This window comes from Peromyscus eremicus, chromosome 2 (genome assembly GCF_949786415.1).
Source record: "Peromyscus eremicus chromosome 2, PerEre_H2_v1, whole genome shotgun sequence".
Classification (NCBI taxonomy): Eukaryota; Metazoa; Chordata; class Mammalia; order Rodentia; family Cricetidae; genus Peromyscus; species Peromyscus eremicus.
In genome coordinates this window covers 37774933-37790735 of record NC_081417.1, presented here as the reverse complement: position 1 = coordinate 37790735, position 15803 = coordinate 37774933, and the positions used below count along the sequence as shown (strand labels likewise).

The 15803-nt window shown below is 35.9% G+C and overlaps 1 protein-coding gene across 1 annotated transcript in view; it reads left to right on the top strand.

The window, feature by feature from the left end:
* The window catches only part of LOC131903435 (uncharacterized protein C8orf34 homolog), a 152796-nt gene that overhangs the window by 92325 nt on the left and 44668 nt on the right, over window positions 1–15803 (top strand). Inside the window, exon 3 of the mRNA XM_059254009.1 lies at window positions 1318–1449. Within this exon, the coding sequence (XP_059109992.1) occupies window positions 1318–1449 (132 nt within the window). The remainder of the gene's footprint in view (window positions 1–1317; window positions 1450–15803) is intronic.

Genomic DNA, 15803 nt, shown 5'->3' with positions numbered 1-15803 from the left:
GGTGAAGATGTGGAAAGAGAAGGAGAACAATCAGTTATTGGATGTTAATAGAAACAAAGAATGGTTATTTGGATGGTGGTTAATGAGTCTCTCTTAAACCATGCTTGTGATTTTGTGTTATTTTGGTCTTCTAATCAGTTACAGAATGTTTCAAGGACAGAGACAAAATATTTTCCAAAATATCTGAAGTTGTCCTATTGTTCTGTTTCAATACATCTAGCAACTCAATGTTCTCACTTATGCATTGCTTAATAGTGTGAAGGAAGACCTTATTTTTGTTTCCTTTTTGCAATGAAAATCAATTCCTTTTGTACAATAATTACACACACACACACACACACACACACACACACACACACACACTTGATGTTCAAAACTGTAGCTGAGATATTTTCTATGATTCTTCAAGAAGATCATTTTTGGGCAAACTGAGTTTCCTCTAAGAGACACCATTTCCTCCTTTCATTTGACATTGCTCTTCTCATTTTGTGGCCTCTGCTCTGGAGCTTTATTGAGTGAAGTGGGCTCTGTATGCCCCTGATTCAATTTTCAGCACTATCAGTGTTCCTTTTCCAGCACCGAATACAAATTTAATGTGGTATTGCATTTTAGTTTTCTGTCAGCACTTAAAAAAAATCACAAAAACTCCTTTTAAATATAATTCTATGCTCAATTGTGTTTTAATCACAGCTTGCTCAGCAACTCTTCCCTATGATTTTGTTTTGTTTCATAAAATTATTTTACTTATATTGGAAAGTCAGAAAAGTCAGGTTCTGACATTTAATAGCTGTAAGATTATAATATTCCTTGGTGTCTTAAATATTCTATTCTTTAATTAAATATGTGTCATCAGTGCTTTCCATAATGATAGTTTTCTAGTGATTCAAACTTAAATGTGGAGTGTTTTATCTAGTTTCGGGTATGTCAGCAGATAATATAGGCAGAGTTTTCCTTGCCCTTTCATCATATAGCTTGAAATGAAACTCTGGGATTCTAAAATAAAACAAAACAGAAAACATCAAAAGGACAAATCTTGACTACTGCTGAAATTCTCGTATCAATCAAATCGTGTGTCTGCTACAGTAGTGAGTGAATTTCTGCCCCTCATATTTACTCAACCAACTAGATAAGAAAGATATCCTGGCTATTTCCCTAATATGACTTTTGTACAGAAGTATAAAATGAAGTAATCCATAAAAACCGATATTTTACTGAACTTAACTCTGCTCAGTAGACATGTATATATATAATATGATGCTCCATTTCATGACCAAGATTTTTTTCATCCTTATTACTTTGATTTATTTGTTTTAACAGAACCCAAAGGAACAAGAAGGGATTTCAGGAGCTATGATAAACCTTGGCAGTTGAATGCAAAGAAGCCTAAAAAATCAAAAAGCGACCTTGCTGTATCTAATATTTCTCCTCCATCACCAGACTCCAAATCATGTAAGTTTGCTACTTAAATGTTACTAAATTTGCAAGTCTTTGTACTTTGGAAGTAAAGAAAAGTTATCAATTGAACTGAAACTTTTTATCTGTTTTTGGCTCTGTTAATCCTAATGAATCCATGTTCATTCCAGCATTTACATTGAGCTTCATGCATGCAAATCTACTTACTTATTTGTACCTTTCATATGTGCAACTGACTGAGATCTTTTCTGATATACTGTTAGAAGACTGGGAGCTGCATGGTCTAGATCTCTTACCTCTTCTGGCCTGTTGCAACAATAAACTTCCTTCAAAGCAGCTCAAACTTTTAAAAAAGCAAATCAAATCTTTAGAGCAGAAGGGAAAAGGATTTGCATTCCTGAATATTGAACCCAAACTTAAAATAATGTTCATCTGACTTCCCTTAGGCCTTCCTCTTTGTTATCCAGGCTTACTCTCCATAGCCCTTCTTTGTCCTACCATCATAGACATGCCTCAGTATCTGCTGCCTGGGTTGCTATTGGATTTTTCCAATGCTCCATCATGCCACATGCATTGGAGCATGCTAAGCACCTCAGGCTTATACCAAACCCCAATAAATCTTGGATGACAAGAGAGCTTGAATATTGTTCTTACACACTAGTTCCCCGTACTTATCAAAGTGTAGGTGCTTGGTTTTAATCACAAGAGAAAGAAGTAAGTTTAAAATTTTTTTTTAATGTTTAGGAAGGCACTGCATGCTAACTGGAAATTGAATGTGGGTAATTTGTGAAGGAGACTGAAATGAACTCTGCATTTCACCTACATAACATTACTCACTAAAACTTGCACAGAGCTTTAGTGAAGAATGTATGGAATACTTCCTTTAAACATCCAGCAGATCCTAATTTTAATGAAATTGTCCAGCTTCAACAGTTCTGTATATAAATTAAATCACAACCATTCTTAATGTACACATTTAATATTTCCACAGCTTAACCATATGACCAATAACACTAAGATAGTCACTTATTCAATCATAAAGTACAAAGTAGAAAAACATGATGAAAGAAAAAAGATTGAGACAACAAATGAATTGTGTCCAGCCTCCCACTCCATCACCAATGAGCTCTGTCTCCTTCTCTGTTATCTGAAGTTAGGACTATAGACTTGAGAATCACTTATCTCTGAAGGGACATGCCTGAAGCCATACACCTGCAGGCTCTGTGCTCTCAACCAGACACTGTCCAGCCACAGGATGGCAGCTGGCACAGTGAGCTTCTCATTAGGTTTTCTTCTGCCTGGGTAATTTATTTACAGTGTCTAGTCATAGCAGAATATTGGCAAGAAGCTTTTAATGATAATGAAATAACAAACCATCTCCCCTGGAATGTGTGGAGATATTGTATATGACAATAAAAATACAATGAATTTAAGACCTACATGGAAATACATTACCAAAATTATTACATTTTGAAGCAGTTGTTGAAGATGTGTATTTCAGTCTCTGAAGAATGATTAAAAATAGTACAAAATAAACAAAAGTTAGTAAATTTATCAAAATCAGAAATAAAATTATCTTCCTGAAACTATAGCAAATTGGTAATAGTTACAAATACAAGCAAAGAAGAGGGAACCAGTGAATAAGTGGGTAAGGGTGCTTGCCACCAGAGCCTGATGACCTGAGTTTGAACCCCAGAACTTACATATAACAAAGGGAAAACCAGTTCCTGCAATGTGTCCTCCATTCTCCACACTTACGCTATGGCATGAATGTACAATCTTGTACAGTAAATAAATGGACATAAAAACTACAAAGAATAGATTACAAACGGGGAAAACAAAACATCATGGTAGGGGCTCTGGCCCAAATGTCAATAATTATACTAAATAAGTGGACTTGACGTTGTAATTGAAATGCAAATACTATCAGGCTGGATATAAAAGGGTATATGTTAAAAGCAAACAAACCAAAAGAAGCATGCAGACACAAGTTTTAAATACAAAACATAAAGAAGCCTCTATTGCTTTGTCAGTAATAACTGACAAAGTAGAATTTGAGGTGAAGACCAGGTCCCAAAAAAAGAGATTATCCCACAGCAATATCTCATATCAAAATGATCGAACCAAGACAACAAAATTCACTGGTATAAATATAACTCATGTAGAGTTTTTGCTGCGTATGCACACAAGTCCCTATGTTTAATCCCCAGTACCAAAAAGAGAGAGGAAAGGAGAGAGGGAGAGAGGGAGAAGAGAAGAGAGGGAGAGGGAGAGGGAGAGGGAGAGGGAGAGAGAGAGAGAGAGAGAGAGAGAGAGAGAGAGAGAGAGAGAGAGAGAGAGAGAGAGAGAGAATTAAAATATATATCCAGGAACTACAACATACACAACATACAGCCAAGAGCAAAGTTCCCAGGCATATGATGGGAAATTTCCAATGCTAAATATAGGCTCAGTATGGAGAACAGAAAATAAATAAGGATACAGGAATTTGAACACCACAACCAAATACTTTGAGTTAATTAACACTTATAGAATATTGTGCCAAATAAAGGTAGAGTATATAATTTTGCCTTCCAGAAGGAATGCTCAGAAAGATAAACACTTGTCATGCCATATAACAATTTAAAATTGAAATTGCACATGTATAAATAACTCATAAGTTAAGGACAAAATCTTGAAGAAATTAGACACATTTTGATCTATAAATAGTATAAATTTATAGGCAGAAACTAAAGTAATAATGCTTAGGAAAAAATTTCTAGCTCTATTGTAAAAATCTTTAATAAAAAAAGCATAAAATTTGTGATCTCAGCATTCATCTTTGGAAAGTAAATAGTGATTGAAACCAAGAATATGTTGAGAGAAAATGATTAAAAGAAATTGAATAGGAGGAAGAAGCAAAGTGCTAGAGAGGTCCACAGAAATCCACAAAGATGCCCCCACAACAGACTGCTGGCAATGGTCGAGAAACAGCCCGAACTGACCTACTCTGGTGATTGGATGGCCAAACACCCTAATTTTCGTGCTAGAAACCCCATCCAATGACTGAGGGAACTGAATGCAGAGATCTACGGCTAGGCCCCGGGTGGAGCTCCGGAGTCCAATTAGCGAGAAAGAGGAGGGTTTATATGAGCGAGAATTGTTGAGACCAAGGTTGGATAACGCACAGGGACAAATAGCCAAATAAATGGAAACACATGAACTATGAACCAATGGCTGAGGGGCCCCCAACTGGATCAGGTCCTCTGAATAGGTGAGACAGTTGATTGGCTTGATCTGTTTGGGAGGCATCCAGGCAGTGGGACCGGGTCCTGTGCTCATTGCATGAGTTGGCTGTTTGAAACCTGGGGCCTATGCAGGATCGCTTGGCTCAGCCTGGGAGAAGGGGACTGGACCTGCCTGGACTGAGTCTACCAGGTTGATCTCAGTCCTCGGGGGAGGCTTTGCCCTGGAGGAGGTGGGAATGGGGGGTGGGCTGGGGGGAAGGGGAGGGGGGCAGGAGGGAGGAGAACAAGGGAATCCGTGGCTGATATGTAAAATTAAATTATATTGTAAAATAAAATAAAATAAAAAATATAGACCCAGAAAAAAAAGAAATTGAATAGAAAAAGGAAAATAGGAAAAAAATACATATAACAATTGATTATTTGAAAAGATATAAAAATATCTGTGAAGACCTATCAAATATAAACTGTAACTACTGAAAGACTAAGCACTAACACATATGATAAAAATATTAAAAGACTTCTTAGAAAATAATTTGTGTGGCCTATGCCAATAGAACTGACAATGCATATGGAAAACAGAAATTCCTAGAATGACATATTCTAAAATTGTTTGAGGAAAAACAGAAATATTTAAATTTCTTCTACCAATGGAAGAAATTGAATTAATCTAGCAATTTACCACACAAAGAGCCTGAAGCCAAAATGGCTTCACTAGAGAACAAAACATTTGCCAGGTCAAGGAAATTGCACTACACAAAACTATTATAGAAAATAGAGAAACATAATGGTTCCTATTTCAGCTCATTTCAAGAGATCTTGACACTATTGCTAAAACAGGATAAGGACACCTGTTTTAGTGACTTGTCTTGTGGCTGTGACAAAATACCTCATAAAAGCAACTAAAGGAGAAAGATTTAATTTTGGCTCATAGTTCATCATGTGATGGAAGTAATGGCTGCGGGAGCATGACGTAGCTGGTCATCAAGCATCCAGAGGAGGGTGCAGGGAGGGATGGATGCTTGTGCTCTGCTAGCTTCTTTTGAAGTCAAGAACTCCAGCCTAAGAAATGGTACCACTCACACTTGGGGTGTTCCTACCTTAATTAACCTAATCTAGGTGCCCTGCAGACATGCCCAGAGGCCTGTCTTCTCAGTGAGTGTAGATCCCATCAAGTTGACATTAACTGCACCAACACTCCATCTAGAAAAGTAGAATATTCTTCAAGACCACAAACACTGTGTTGACTGCTTTTATCATTGCTATTTCAAAAGACTTGATATAATAACCTAAATGAGGAAGGGTTAATTGTAACTCCTGAATACAGAGCAGCTACTCCATCACTGTGTGAAGGGCATGATGGAGCAGGGTAGTTCACATCGTGTCAGACAAGAGTCAGAGACAAAGCAATATGGAAAGCCGCAGAACAAGATGTCACCTTCAAGTCTTGCCTCAGTGACCTTGCTTCTCCTGATGCATCCAACCTTGTACTTTTAACCTACCTCTCAATAATACTGCCATGTTTTGATTCCTTTAGGAATTAGTCTAGTCAGTCTCTGTAAATGCAATCTATCACACACAATCCAGGGTAATGTCTTATAATCTCCTTTGTAATTGTATTTATCAATTATAAATTGATGAAATTGACCATTACAGGCATGAATACTTTTACCCAATATTGCAACATTGGTACAGAAGTGAAACAAAAGAGCAATAAGCTACTATATTTGTTTCATCCAAGAAAGTCAATGTTTATGTAATATGCCAAAATTAATTTGTGTCATTCACTTTAAACTAAAAATGAGCAGATTAAGAAAAAAATTATAAGTCTCTTCAACAGAGGAAGGAAAGCATTTGGAAAAATGCAGCTTTTATGATCAAAACTACCATTAAAATAATAATAAAGGAGCATGTTCTTGGCCTAAGAAAGGGAAAAATAAAAATCTTTACCCAATATTATATTCTTCATCAAAATAATGAGTATCTTTCCTTTGTAACTGAAATAGGTGTTTCAACTTCTGTTCAACAAGTGTTTATAACATTCATTACAGTGGATGTCACAACCAATGAAATCAGACAATAAAAAGTTCACAACTGCAGATAAGCTTGTGAAATACTATTCATGGACTTCATCATTGTAAAGGTGAAGAATGTATACAAATTTACAATAAAAACACAAAGATTAGCTTGAAAAATTAGCAAAGCCATCAGATAAAAAGTTAAACTAAAAACAGCAATTGTATGTACATAACAACAATGTAGCTAGGATAATATCTTAAAATAACATTTACAAAAGTAGTAAAGAACACTGAATATTTAGGGATAAATTTGATGGGAAATGTGCACATTGTTTATAAAGAAAACTATGAGATATTTCTGAGAGAAAAAGTAAATCAATTGGGTAAATATACCCTGTTCATGTTGTATATTGGGAAAATGTCAATATTCTAATTTGTGCCAGAATTTAAACATAATTCCTATCCAAATATCCAATAAGCATTATGCTAGAAATTGAAGTAATTATTTTAAAAGTTATGCTTATCAAGATAATATGATGTTGTGGAAAGGGTGAACAAATAAAAGAAGTCAGTACAACAAAGAGTTCCAGAATGGACATCTATAGGGTTACAGAACAAAATAGGAAAATTTTCTTCAACATTGGACATCATCAAGGAAAACCAAATGAAGCAGAACTGAATCTTATCTTGGTTATCATCAAGGAGGAGGAAATCCTTTCCAGAGCTAGTTTCTATAGGTGACACTGCATACCAAACCACTACAAGTGACTTTTATTTCTGTGTGAAAATTTAAGGAAAGTGTAAAAACACTTGAACACACAACTCAACAGCATTTGAATACAATCACAGTATTTATCCCGCACCATCTCTCTAATGAAGTGTTTTCAGCACTCCCAAAGTTAATACTGTACCCACTAAGTGGCCATTCGACAGTCCTGGCTCCCACCAGTCCCTGGCTACTTGCTGTCTGTCTCTGTGGATTTATCTGCTGTAATAATAGGAGAAGAATCCTCCAAGTGTGCCCTTTTGTGGGAGCTTGTTTCATTTAGCAAGCTCTTGATTCTCATGCACATTTCAACATGTGCATAATTTTATTCTAATAGCATTCCCTTATGTGTACATACCACATTTTCTCATCCATTCCTTCCTTCATGGATATTCTGAATGTTTCTTCCTTTGACAGTTGTGGATTGTGCTGCTATGGTCATTCATACACACATTTAACTGAAATAGCGTCTCTGATACCTAGGTAATGGAATGGTGAGGCCATATGTAACTCTGTGTATAGCCTTTTGAGGAGCATCTACACTTTCTATGGAAACTATTCTATTTACATTACCATCAATGATGTGTAAACACTGTAATTTCTCCCATAACCACCAGTGCTTGGTATTTTTATTAAAAACATAGCCATTCAAGTGAACGTGAAATGATGCTTCATTCTTGTTGTCATTCGCATTTCCCTGAGAGCCAGGTTTGCTGAGCATCTTCTCAGTGACTTCTCAACAATTTGAGTGTCTTTCTAGAAGTGACTGTTGATATCTCTGCCAAGTTTTAGGTATTTTGTTACTTGTTTTGTCCTGAGTTCTTTTCTAATCTAGGCACAAGTCTCTTATCAAATACATGATCAGTGAATATTTTCCCCCATATCGCATGTTACCTTTTTACTTTCTTGACAGTGTGCACTAATGTACTAATGTACAAAACTTCTAATTATTCTAATCAATTTATGTGTTTCTTCCTTATTTTTGCTTGTGCTTTAAGTATGCTATCTAAAAGTCTCTTGCCAGTTCTAAGATCATCCGATCTCTCTCTCTCTCTCTCTCTCTCTCTCTCTCTCTCTCTCTCTCTCTCTCTCTCTCCCACTACTACTTAGAGCGTTGTCTCTTATGTGCACCCATTGCTACATCCTGAGTTCCTTTCTGTAGGTGGTAGGGTACGAAGCCTTGATTTCATTTTTCACATGTGTGTACTCAATTGTCTCAGCATAATTTTTTGAAAATATTCTTTCTCCATTGCATAATCTTTGTGCTTTGTTGAACACTAACTAACCATAAATATGACAGTGATTTTATTCTGTGTTCACCATTCTGTTTAATTAAATTGAATAGATGTGGTTTTGTGAGTATTGTGTTGTTTCACTTATTAGGACATTTCACTTATTAGGACATATGAGTCTTTGAATTGTGTTTTTCTATCTTTTTCATTCTCTTTTGGGATTATTTTGGATGCTCTCTATACTTCAAATTCTGATTAGCTTTTAAAAATCAGTTTTTCCTTTCTAAACAAGGCAAATGGTATTTTGATTGCATCACTACATTAATAGATTACTTTGGGGGAGTACTGATTTAAAAGAAGAAAGCTTCTTAGCCATCAACAGGAAATGATACTCCAGTTCTTTAAATCCTCTTTAATTATTTCCATTTTGTTTTTTTGTTGTTGTTCATTTTAGAATAAATGTTAAATTTAGTCCTAAATATTTTATTCATCCATATGGTTATCACTCATGGAACTGTCTTTGTTTTCCCTTCTGATTATTATTGCTAGTACTTAGAGACAAGATTAACTTTTTTGGTGTTCATTTTATTTCCTAAAACTTGGCTGAAAACATTTATTCATGTTACCCTTCTGTGTATGTATGGATGCTTATGACTTTTTAAATATAAGATCACTCCCATCTTCAGACAGTGACTGTTTTAATTCTCTTCCAGTTGGGATGCTTTTCAATTTCTCTTTACTTTCTTAATTTCTATAGCTAGAAATTGCCATGCAGTCTAGAAGCATCAAAAACTGGTCAGGAATTCTTGCTCTGTTATTGCCTAGGAGAAAATTTTCCAGCCTCATGCCACCCACTACAGTCATTTACTGTGAGATTTCGCTATTTGCCTTTTATAATGTTGAGGATGTTCTCATTAGCCCCTAACTTGTCAAATAAGAATGTATTCAAAGTTCTGTCACGTTTGAGACATCTCTGCAATTATTTCTCTATTTTCTATCAGTATGTTATATTATTTTGATTCCTTTCTTGTGTTAACCACCCTTGCATTCTCTTGGTATGCAATTTGTCCAATATGCTACTGTTGTCGGTTTGGTACTAAGTTACTGAGGATTTCTGCATAGATTTCCATTAAAGATACTGGTGAGTCGTTTCTTTGCCTTTGTTGAGGGCAAAGCTGGTCTTATAAGATGAGATAGAAAGTGTTCATTCTTTTTCAGTTTTCTAGAACAAAAAGAAAACTTGATGTTTGTTATAGGATCTTATTTTAAACTGATTGTTTTGGACCAATCCTAGAGAGTTTTTTATTTGTTTTGTTTTGTTTTTTATAATTGTGTCATCTGTACTACTCAGATCTAAAATGGTATTCTGAATGAGTTTTGGTGTTTTTATGGGTTTCTAGGATTTTATTTTTTAACTTGCTTCTTCAGGGGTTAATTATAATGTCTCATTAAGATTTTTGACTTTAATAATGTGAATCTTCGGTTCTTTCTTCATCAACCTTGCTAGAGATTTGTTAAATTTTTAATCCTAATGAGGTGAATTTTAGCCCTTTTAGCTTTATAATTTTCCATCTTTGTCTCACTTTTATCAGTTCTAATAATTAATGTCTTCCACCTTCTGCTAGATAGGGCTTGGTTTGCTCTTCTTTGTCTACTTAACTTTATTATTCATTAGGGGACAAAGTTAGCAAAAATATTTAAAATTCCTCTTGGAATGAGAGCATACAGCTATGGATCCCCATCTGAACCCCATTCTCACCACACCCCCAGGGGTTAGAATGTACACTTTTCCCACGTATGCTATTCTTCACTTTCTCTCAGAAGTCTTCTGGTTGTATTTATGTTTTATTTAACTCTTTCATGCCTGTATGTTTATCAGTTTTGTTCTTGATTTCTTTTTGTCCTATCATTGTCAGAGTACTTACTTTGTATGATTTCAATTCTTTTCAAATTTCTTGATATTTACAAAGTTATGTTACATATAATCTCTCCTAAGGAATGTTTCCTCCACCCTAGAGGAGGGTGGACATTCTGCTGTTGCTAAGTGCAATATTCTGTGTACATCTGCTGGCCCATCATAGTCTGTACAGTGGTGAAGTCAGCCTTTTTCTCACTGATTTCTCTCCAGGATTCTAAATATTTTTATAGAGATATTATATTCCCCAGCTCTTATTTTAGAGCTGCATTTTTCATTTATGTAAGTTTTGATTCCTATGTTTTGAGACTGTAAGGATAGGGATATAACATAAATACATAAACTTAATCATTGTGACATATTATTATGGTAGATTGACCCTGCTAAGCAGCACATTTTGCCCTTCTTTATCTTTAGGAAAAGTTTTTGTAATAAAGCCTTCTTTTGTCTGCTGTTGTACAATCAACACAGATTACTTTTCAGTAGTATTTCTTTCATTTATCCAATTCATGTTACTTCATTAATATTTTTTTCTATTCTTTTCTCCTTTGAGGATTACATTTATATGTTGGCATTCCATACAAATCAATAAATTAGAAAATGATAGCAGTAGTACTTGACTTGTGAGAAATATATATATATACTTAAAATATTAAACAAAAACTCATCTAGAAATGGAAAGATCCATTCTTAGCAAATATTTGAAGAATGAAATTAAAAAGAGACTCCAAGTTGTTGCCCATACTTTTAAAAGAAGAAAGGGCACAAATAAATATTTTAAAAATTATTGACTTTCAAATAAGAGAAAATGCTGTCAACTGTGTGTGTTTGTGTATGTGTGGTGTATGCATGTGTATGTATATCTATGTGTGTGTATGTTTATGTGTGTGCCTGTGCCTGCGCGTGCGTTCGTGCGTGCATGCGTGTGTGTGTGTGTGTGTGTGTGTGTGTATGTGTGTGTGTGTGTGTGTGTGTGTGTGTATGTGTGTATGTGTGTGTAGGGGATAGTCTGTGTTTATAACTTTCTGAACGTATGTTTCTCTCTGTGTGCATCAGTATGTGTTTGCATCTGTAGTTTTGTGCCTGTGTATGTGTCTTGTCTGTGGTGTGTGTGTGTGTGTGTGTGTGTGTGTGTGTGTGTGTGTGTATGCACATTGTATTCAAGGAAAAATGTAGGGTCTCTTGTATTTCCTCTAGCACATGCTATATTTCTATTTCACAATGAAGTTCTCTCCGTCTCCTTGTTTACCAACCCTCCTTCCCCCTCTCAGTTCCACTCCCTCTCTCCTTTTCTTATTTCTAACTGGGTTTTACTAGATTGTCCAGATTGTCCAGTATGCCCTCAAACTTAAAAACCTCTCTCTCTCTCTCTCTCTCTCTCTCTCTCTCTCTCTCTCCCTCCTCTCTCTCTCTTTCTTTTCTTCTCTCCCCTCCCTCCCTCTCTCCCACCCTTCCTCTTTCTTTTAAGCTATTTATTTAGTCCACATGCCTATAATTCAACATTTGGAATGTAGGAGGATTGTAAGTTTGAGATTAGCAAGGGCTGCAAAGTGAGTCTCTGTCTCAAAATATAAAAAAGAAGAAAAAATCCGAACAAGAAAATCTTTACTTCTCAGCCTACCATAAAAAGATAGTATTTATTTATTAGATTAATTTCACAACAAACAAAATAACTTTATCCTACCCAGTGGCTTGTTAGTTTTCAATAGCTATATAGTGATTGATGAAGTGGTGTTAGGTACTTAACATGTGTTAAGTATTTTCCAGTTGCTTAGTATGTGGGATGATGGCTTATAGTGAACAAAATGTTGGCAGAATGATGAAAATGACATTGTCCACCAACTTCCTGTGCATGGAAGTAAATGCTTGTACTTTTTGCCCATTTCATATTCATAATCCAGTTAAGAAAACTGAGATAAATATGTTGGTTTAGGTTAAAATAAAAAACTGAAATCATCTCTCAGTAATCCTATTAGTGCTTTTCTTTGCATTTGGGGTAATATTCCTCCGTTTCTTTCTATTTATTAATTTTTATTATTATTTTATTTTATGTGTATCATGTCTTGCCTGCATATATGTCCATATGCAACTCACTTGCTTGGTGCCTATAGAGGCCAAAAGAGAGCATCAGATTCCTTGGAAATGGACTTACAAATGATTGTGGATTATCATGTTCAAGCTGGTAATCAAATATGGATCCTCTGGAAGAACAACCAGTGCTCTTAGCTGCTAAGCCCTCTCTCTAGATGCTCTTCTTGTTTATAATGTTTTATTACAAAATACACAAACAGAAGTACGTAGATATGTAGAGACTATCAGGAAAACTTTAGGATAAGAAGGAAAGGATGAGGCATGAGGATGTAATTACAGATTACATAAATACAAGAGAATGAAGACATCAAAACAGTGTCCAAACATTTAGAAGATAGGACAGAAAACAGAGGCAGCTCGCCTCAATCAACTTGCAGTAAATTATCACTATAGTACTGAGGACACTTCCTGGCATACTGAAAAGGAAAGCGTGGTTCAGCTGTTGTTTTAGCAATCAGGATCGAAAGGTATAAATAATCTCAAAGGTCAGTTCTATCGGTGATGATTAAGTTCTAGTGAGGACCAAGAAGCTATGCTGTGCCACTGCATTGTAGAATGCCCACCAGTGACAGTGCAGTGTGCATTCCAGAAAGACTGAAAGCATTCTGAGTGTTCTCGCCATCAAGAAATAGTAAATGTAGGGCACAGACTTATTCACCCTCTTTCAAATATGCATGTGGTACTCCCTAAATTATATGTATAACTTTGTGTTTTTCTAAATCATTGAAAAAGAGGCAAAAAAGCAGAGTGGGTGGGGATGACAGTAGTACTTCTGGCAGACAATACTGGGATCTCCTCTGCAGAAATTGTATATGTTTTACACATTCGTCAGTGACAGAGTTCTCATTTCTACTTTAAAGAATTTGGTCAACTGGGTCTTAGAAATTCATTAGGGTTATGCTGATTTAGTAAAGGGTGGTTGTAGGTCCTCCTCTAACATCCATGACCTCAGCACTAGCCCCAGATGGATTGCTGGGTTTCCAGTACCAGGCATGATTTCCCTCTTATTGAGCAGGTCTTAAATCCAATTAGAGAATTATTGGCTACTGACAAGGAATGTTGAAAGTGAGAGAAATAGTCTTTCTTAGAGAAGATCCCTTTAATTTATCTAATACCAAATTCTCAGCCCTTGGTATATTATATACATACAATATTATATACATACAAGTAACATTATATGGACTGGACAGCTTATATTTATATATTAAAGAAAAAATATATTAAATTTATATATAAACTATATATTAAAGGAAAAAGGCTATAACTTTAAAAGGGGTTCATAGGGGATGGAAGGAGAAAAGTGAAAGTGAAATGATGTAATTATAGTATAATTTCAAAAAATAAAATATTATTAAAAATAAATTTATGAGGAGGAAACAATAAATAAGTTTTAAACTCATGGACAGAAATAACTAATGGAAGGTGAATTAGAATTTGATTAATATATGGAATTGTTAAAAAAAAATCACCCCTAGCTGGGTGGTGGTGGCACATGCCTTTAATCCCAGCACTCGGGAGGCAGAGGCAGGTGGATCTCTGTGAGTTCCAGGCCAGTCTGGGCTACAGAGTGAGTTTAGGGAAAGGCACAAAGCAACACAGAGAAACCCTGTCTTGAAAAAAAATCGCCCCTGCTCAGCATGAAGTGTGGTTTTTAAGTAGCCGACTGTCCTTGTTATGGGGAAATAAGAGAGTCCACCTGTGCAGTACTGTGGTCACCCTGTTGTACTGGGGTGAGCTTGCTTTTAGTGTCCTCAAATTCTGTCACTGTTTCCTCTGGCTCATATTATGTTGGGACACTCTCCTGCTGTGTTCCATTTCTCCTGAGGAAATTTTCTAAGATGTAATGTAACTGCAACACTGAGTTCTAAAATTAAAGACAACTTCAGTAAGGTTTCCGTCTGGCAGAAAACTACAAAGATGTTCTCATCCAAGGCTGCATGTTGGACAGATGACTTCACAGGCCTCTGTCTGTTACTTATCAGGATGGCTATTGTAACTGGAAGCATAGCTAATCTGTCTGTGATCATAAGATGAACACGGTCATTCTGAATTGGGTTCCCATGCTGTCATTTACAAACAGGAGTCATCACAGGCTACAGTAAAAAAAAAAAAAAAAAAAATGGTCTCAGTTTCTCTGTAAAGTTGCCAAGGAAACTTCTGGTGTCATGTGAGGCTCAAACTCGTTGCCTTGAAGCCAGTGTATAGTTTCTCAGGATTTGGTGTTGATAGGTCAGGTCATCTGCTGGTCTTACCTGGGCTTGTCAACCTAGAACATTCAGGGACAGATCTCGTGGCTGCCTGGATACAAACTTGGAGTATTTGTGGTTTTATTCTACTATTCTATAAATTGAAAGGTAAGGAAAGACCTTGTTGAACATGGTTTTACAGGAAATTACATGATGCAATGGTACAAACTGCAGAATAAAGAAATTATTCAAAGCAGGTTAACAAGTGTGGCCACCACGATTTTGAAGACTATGATACAAATATTGTTTTAGCTACTCTTATTCCTCGAAGTAACTATTCTTCCTTCCCAACTGTAACTGGGATCAATTTTGACACCTTGAATGTTTATTTTAGTTTTCGAGTCTGCATATCTGAACATATAAGGTTCTAAACTGCTCTTAGCCTTTTAAATGTAATGTATCATTTATGAATCACCTTCACACTTTGCTGTGCACTCATCAACTCCTATCTCATCCTGACAGCAGAGCAATTGTGATTACTTCAAATTTGTGTTAAGACGTACTCTGCTTCAATATCACTACAACTATATTAATTGATATTTTTCAGCAAGACAAACTGAAATGTTACTTCTGTTTTAGAATTAATAATGTGCTCTTCACTGTTCACCTTGTTTTCTGTATATTCATTACGAATGCTTCCCCAAGCCCTGCCCAAAGAGTTCCTTAATGTGATCTAACTCCTCTTCTTTTTTATGCTGCTTTATTTTGTATTTTTTTTCTCCTTGTATGTCATTGAAGGCGTCTTGGAGACCTCTCTCCTGCAGCCCTTTGCTGCCTTCCTCCACTCTTAACTTGTCACCTGTAGACAGTTTCCAACTGTGTGTTAATACCATCCTCCACTGTCATCAAGAGAATGCCCCCTTTCTCTTTCTTTTAGAGTTCACCCATTCCTGCTTCC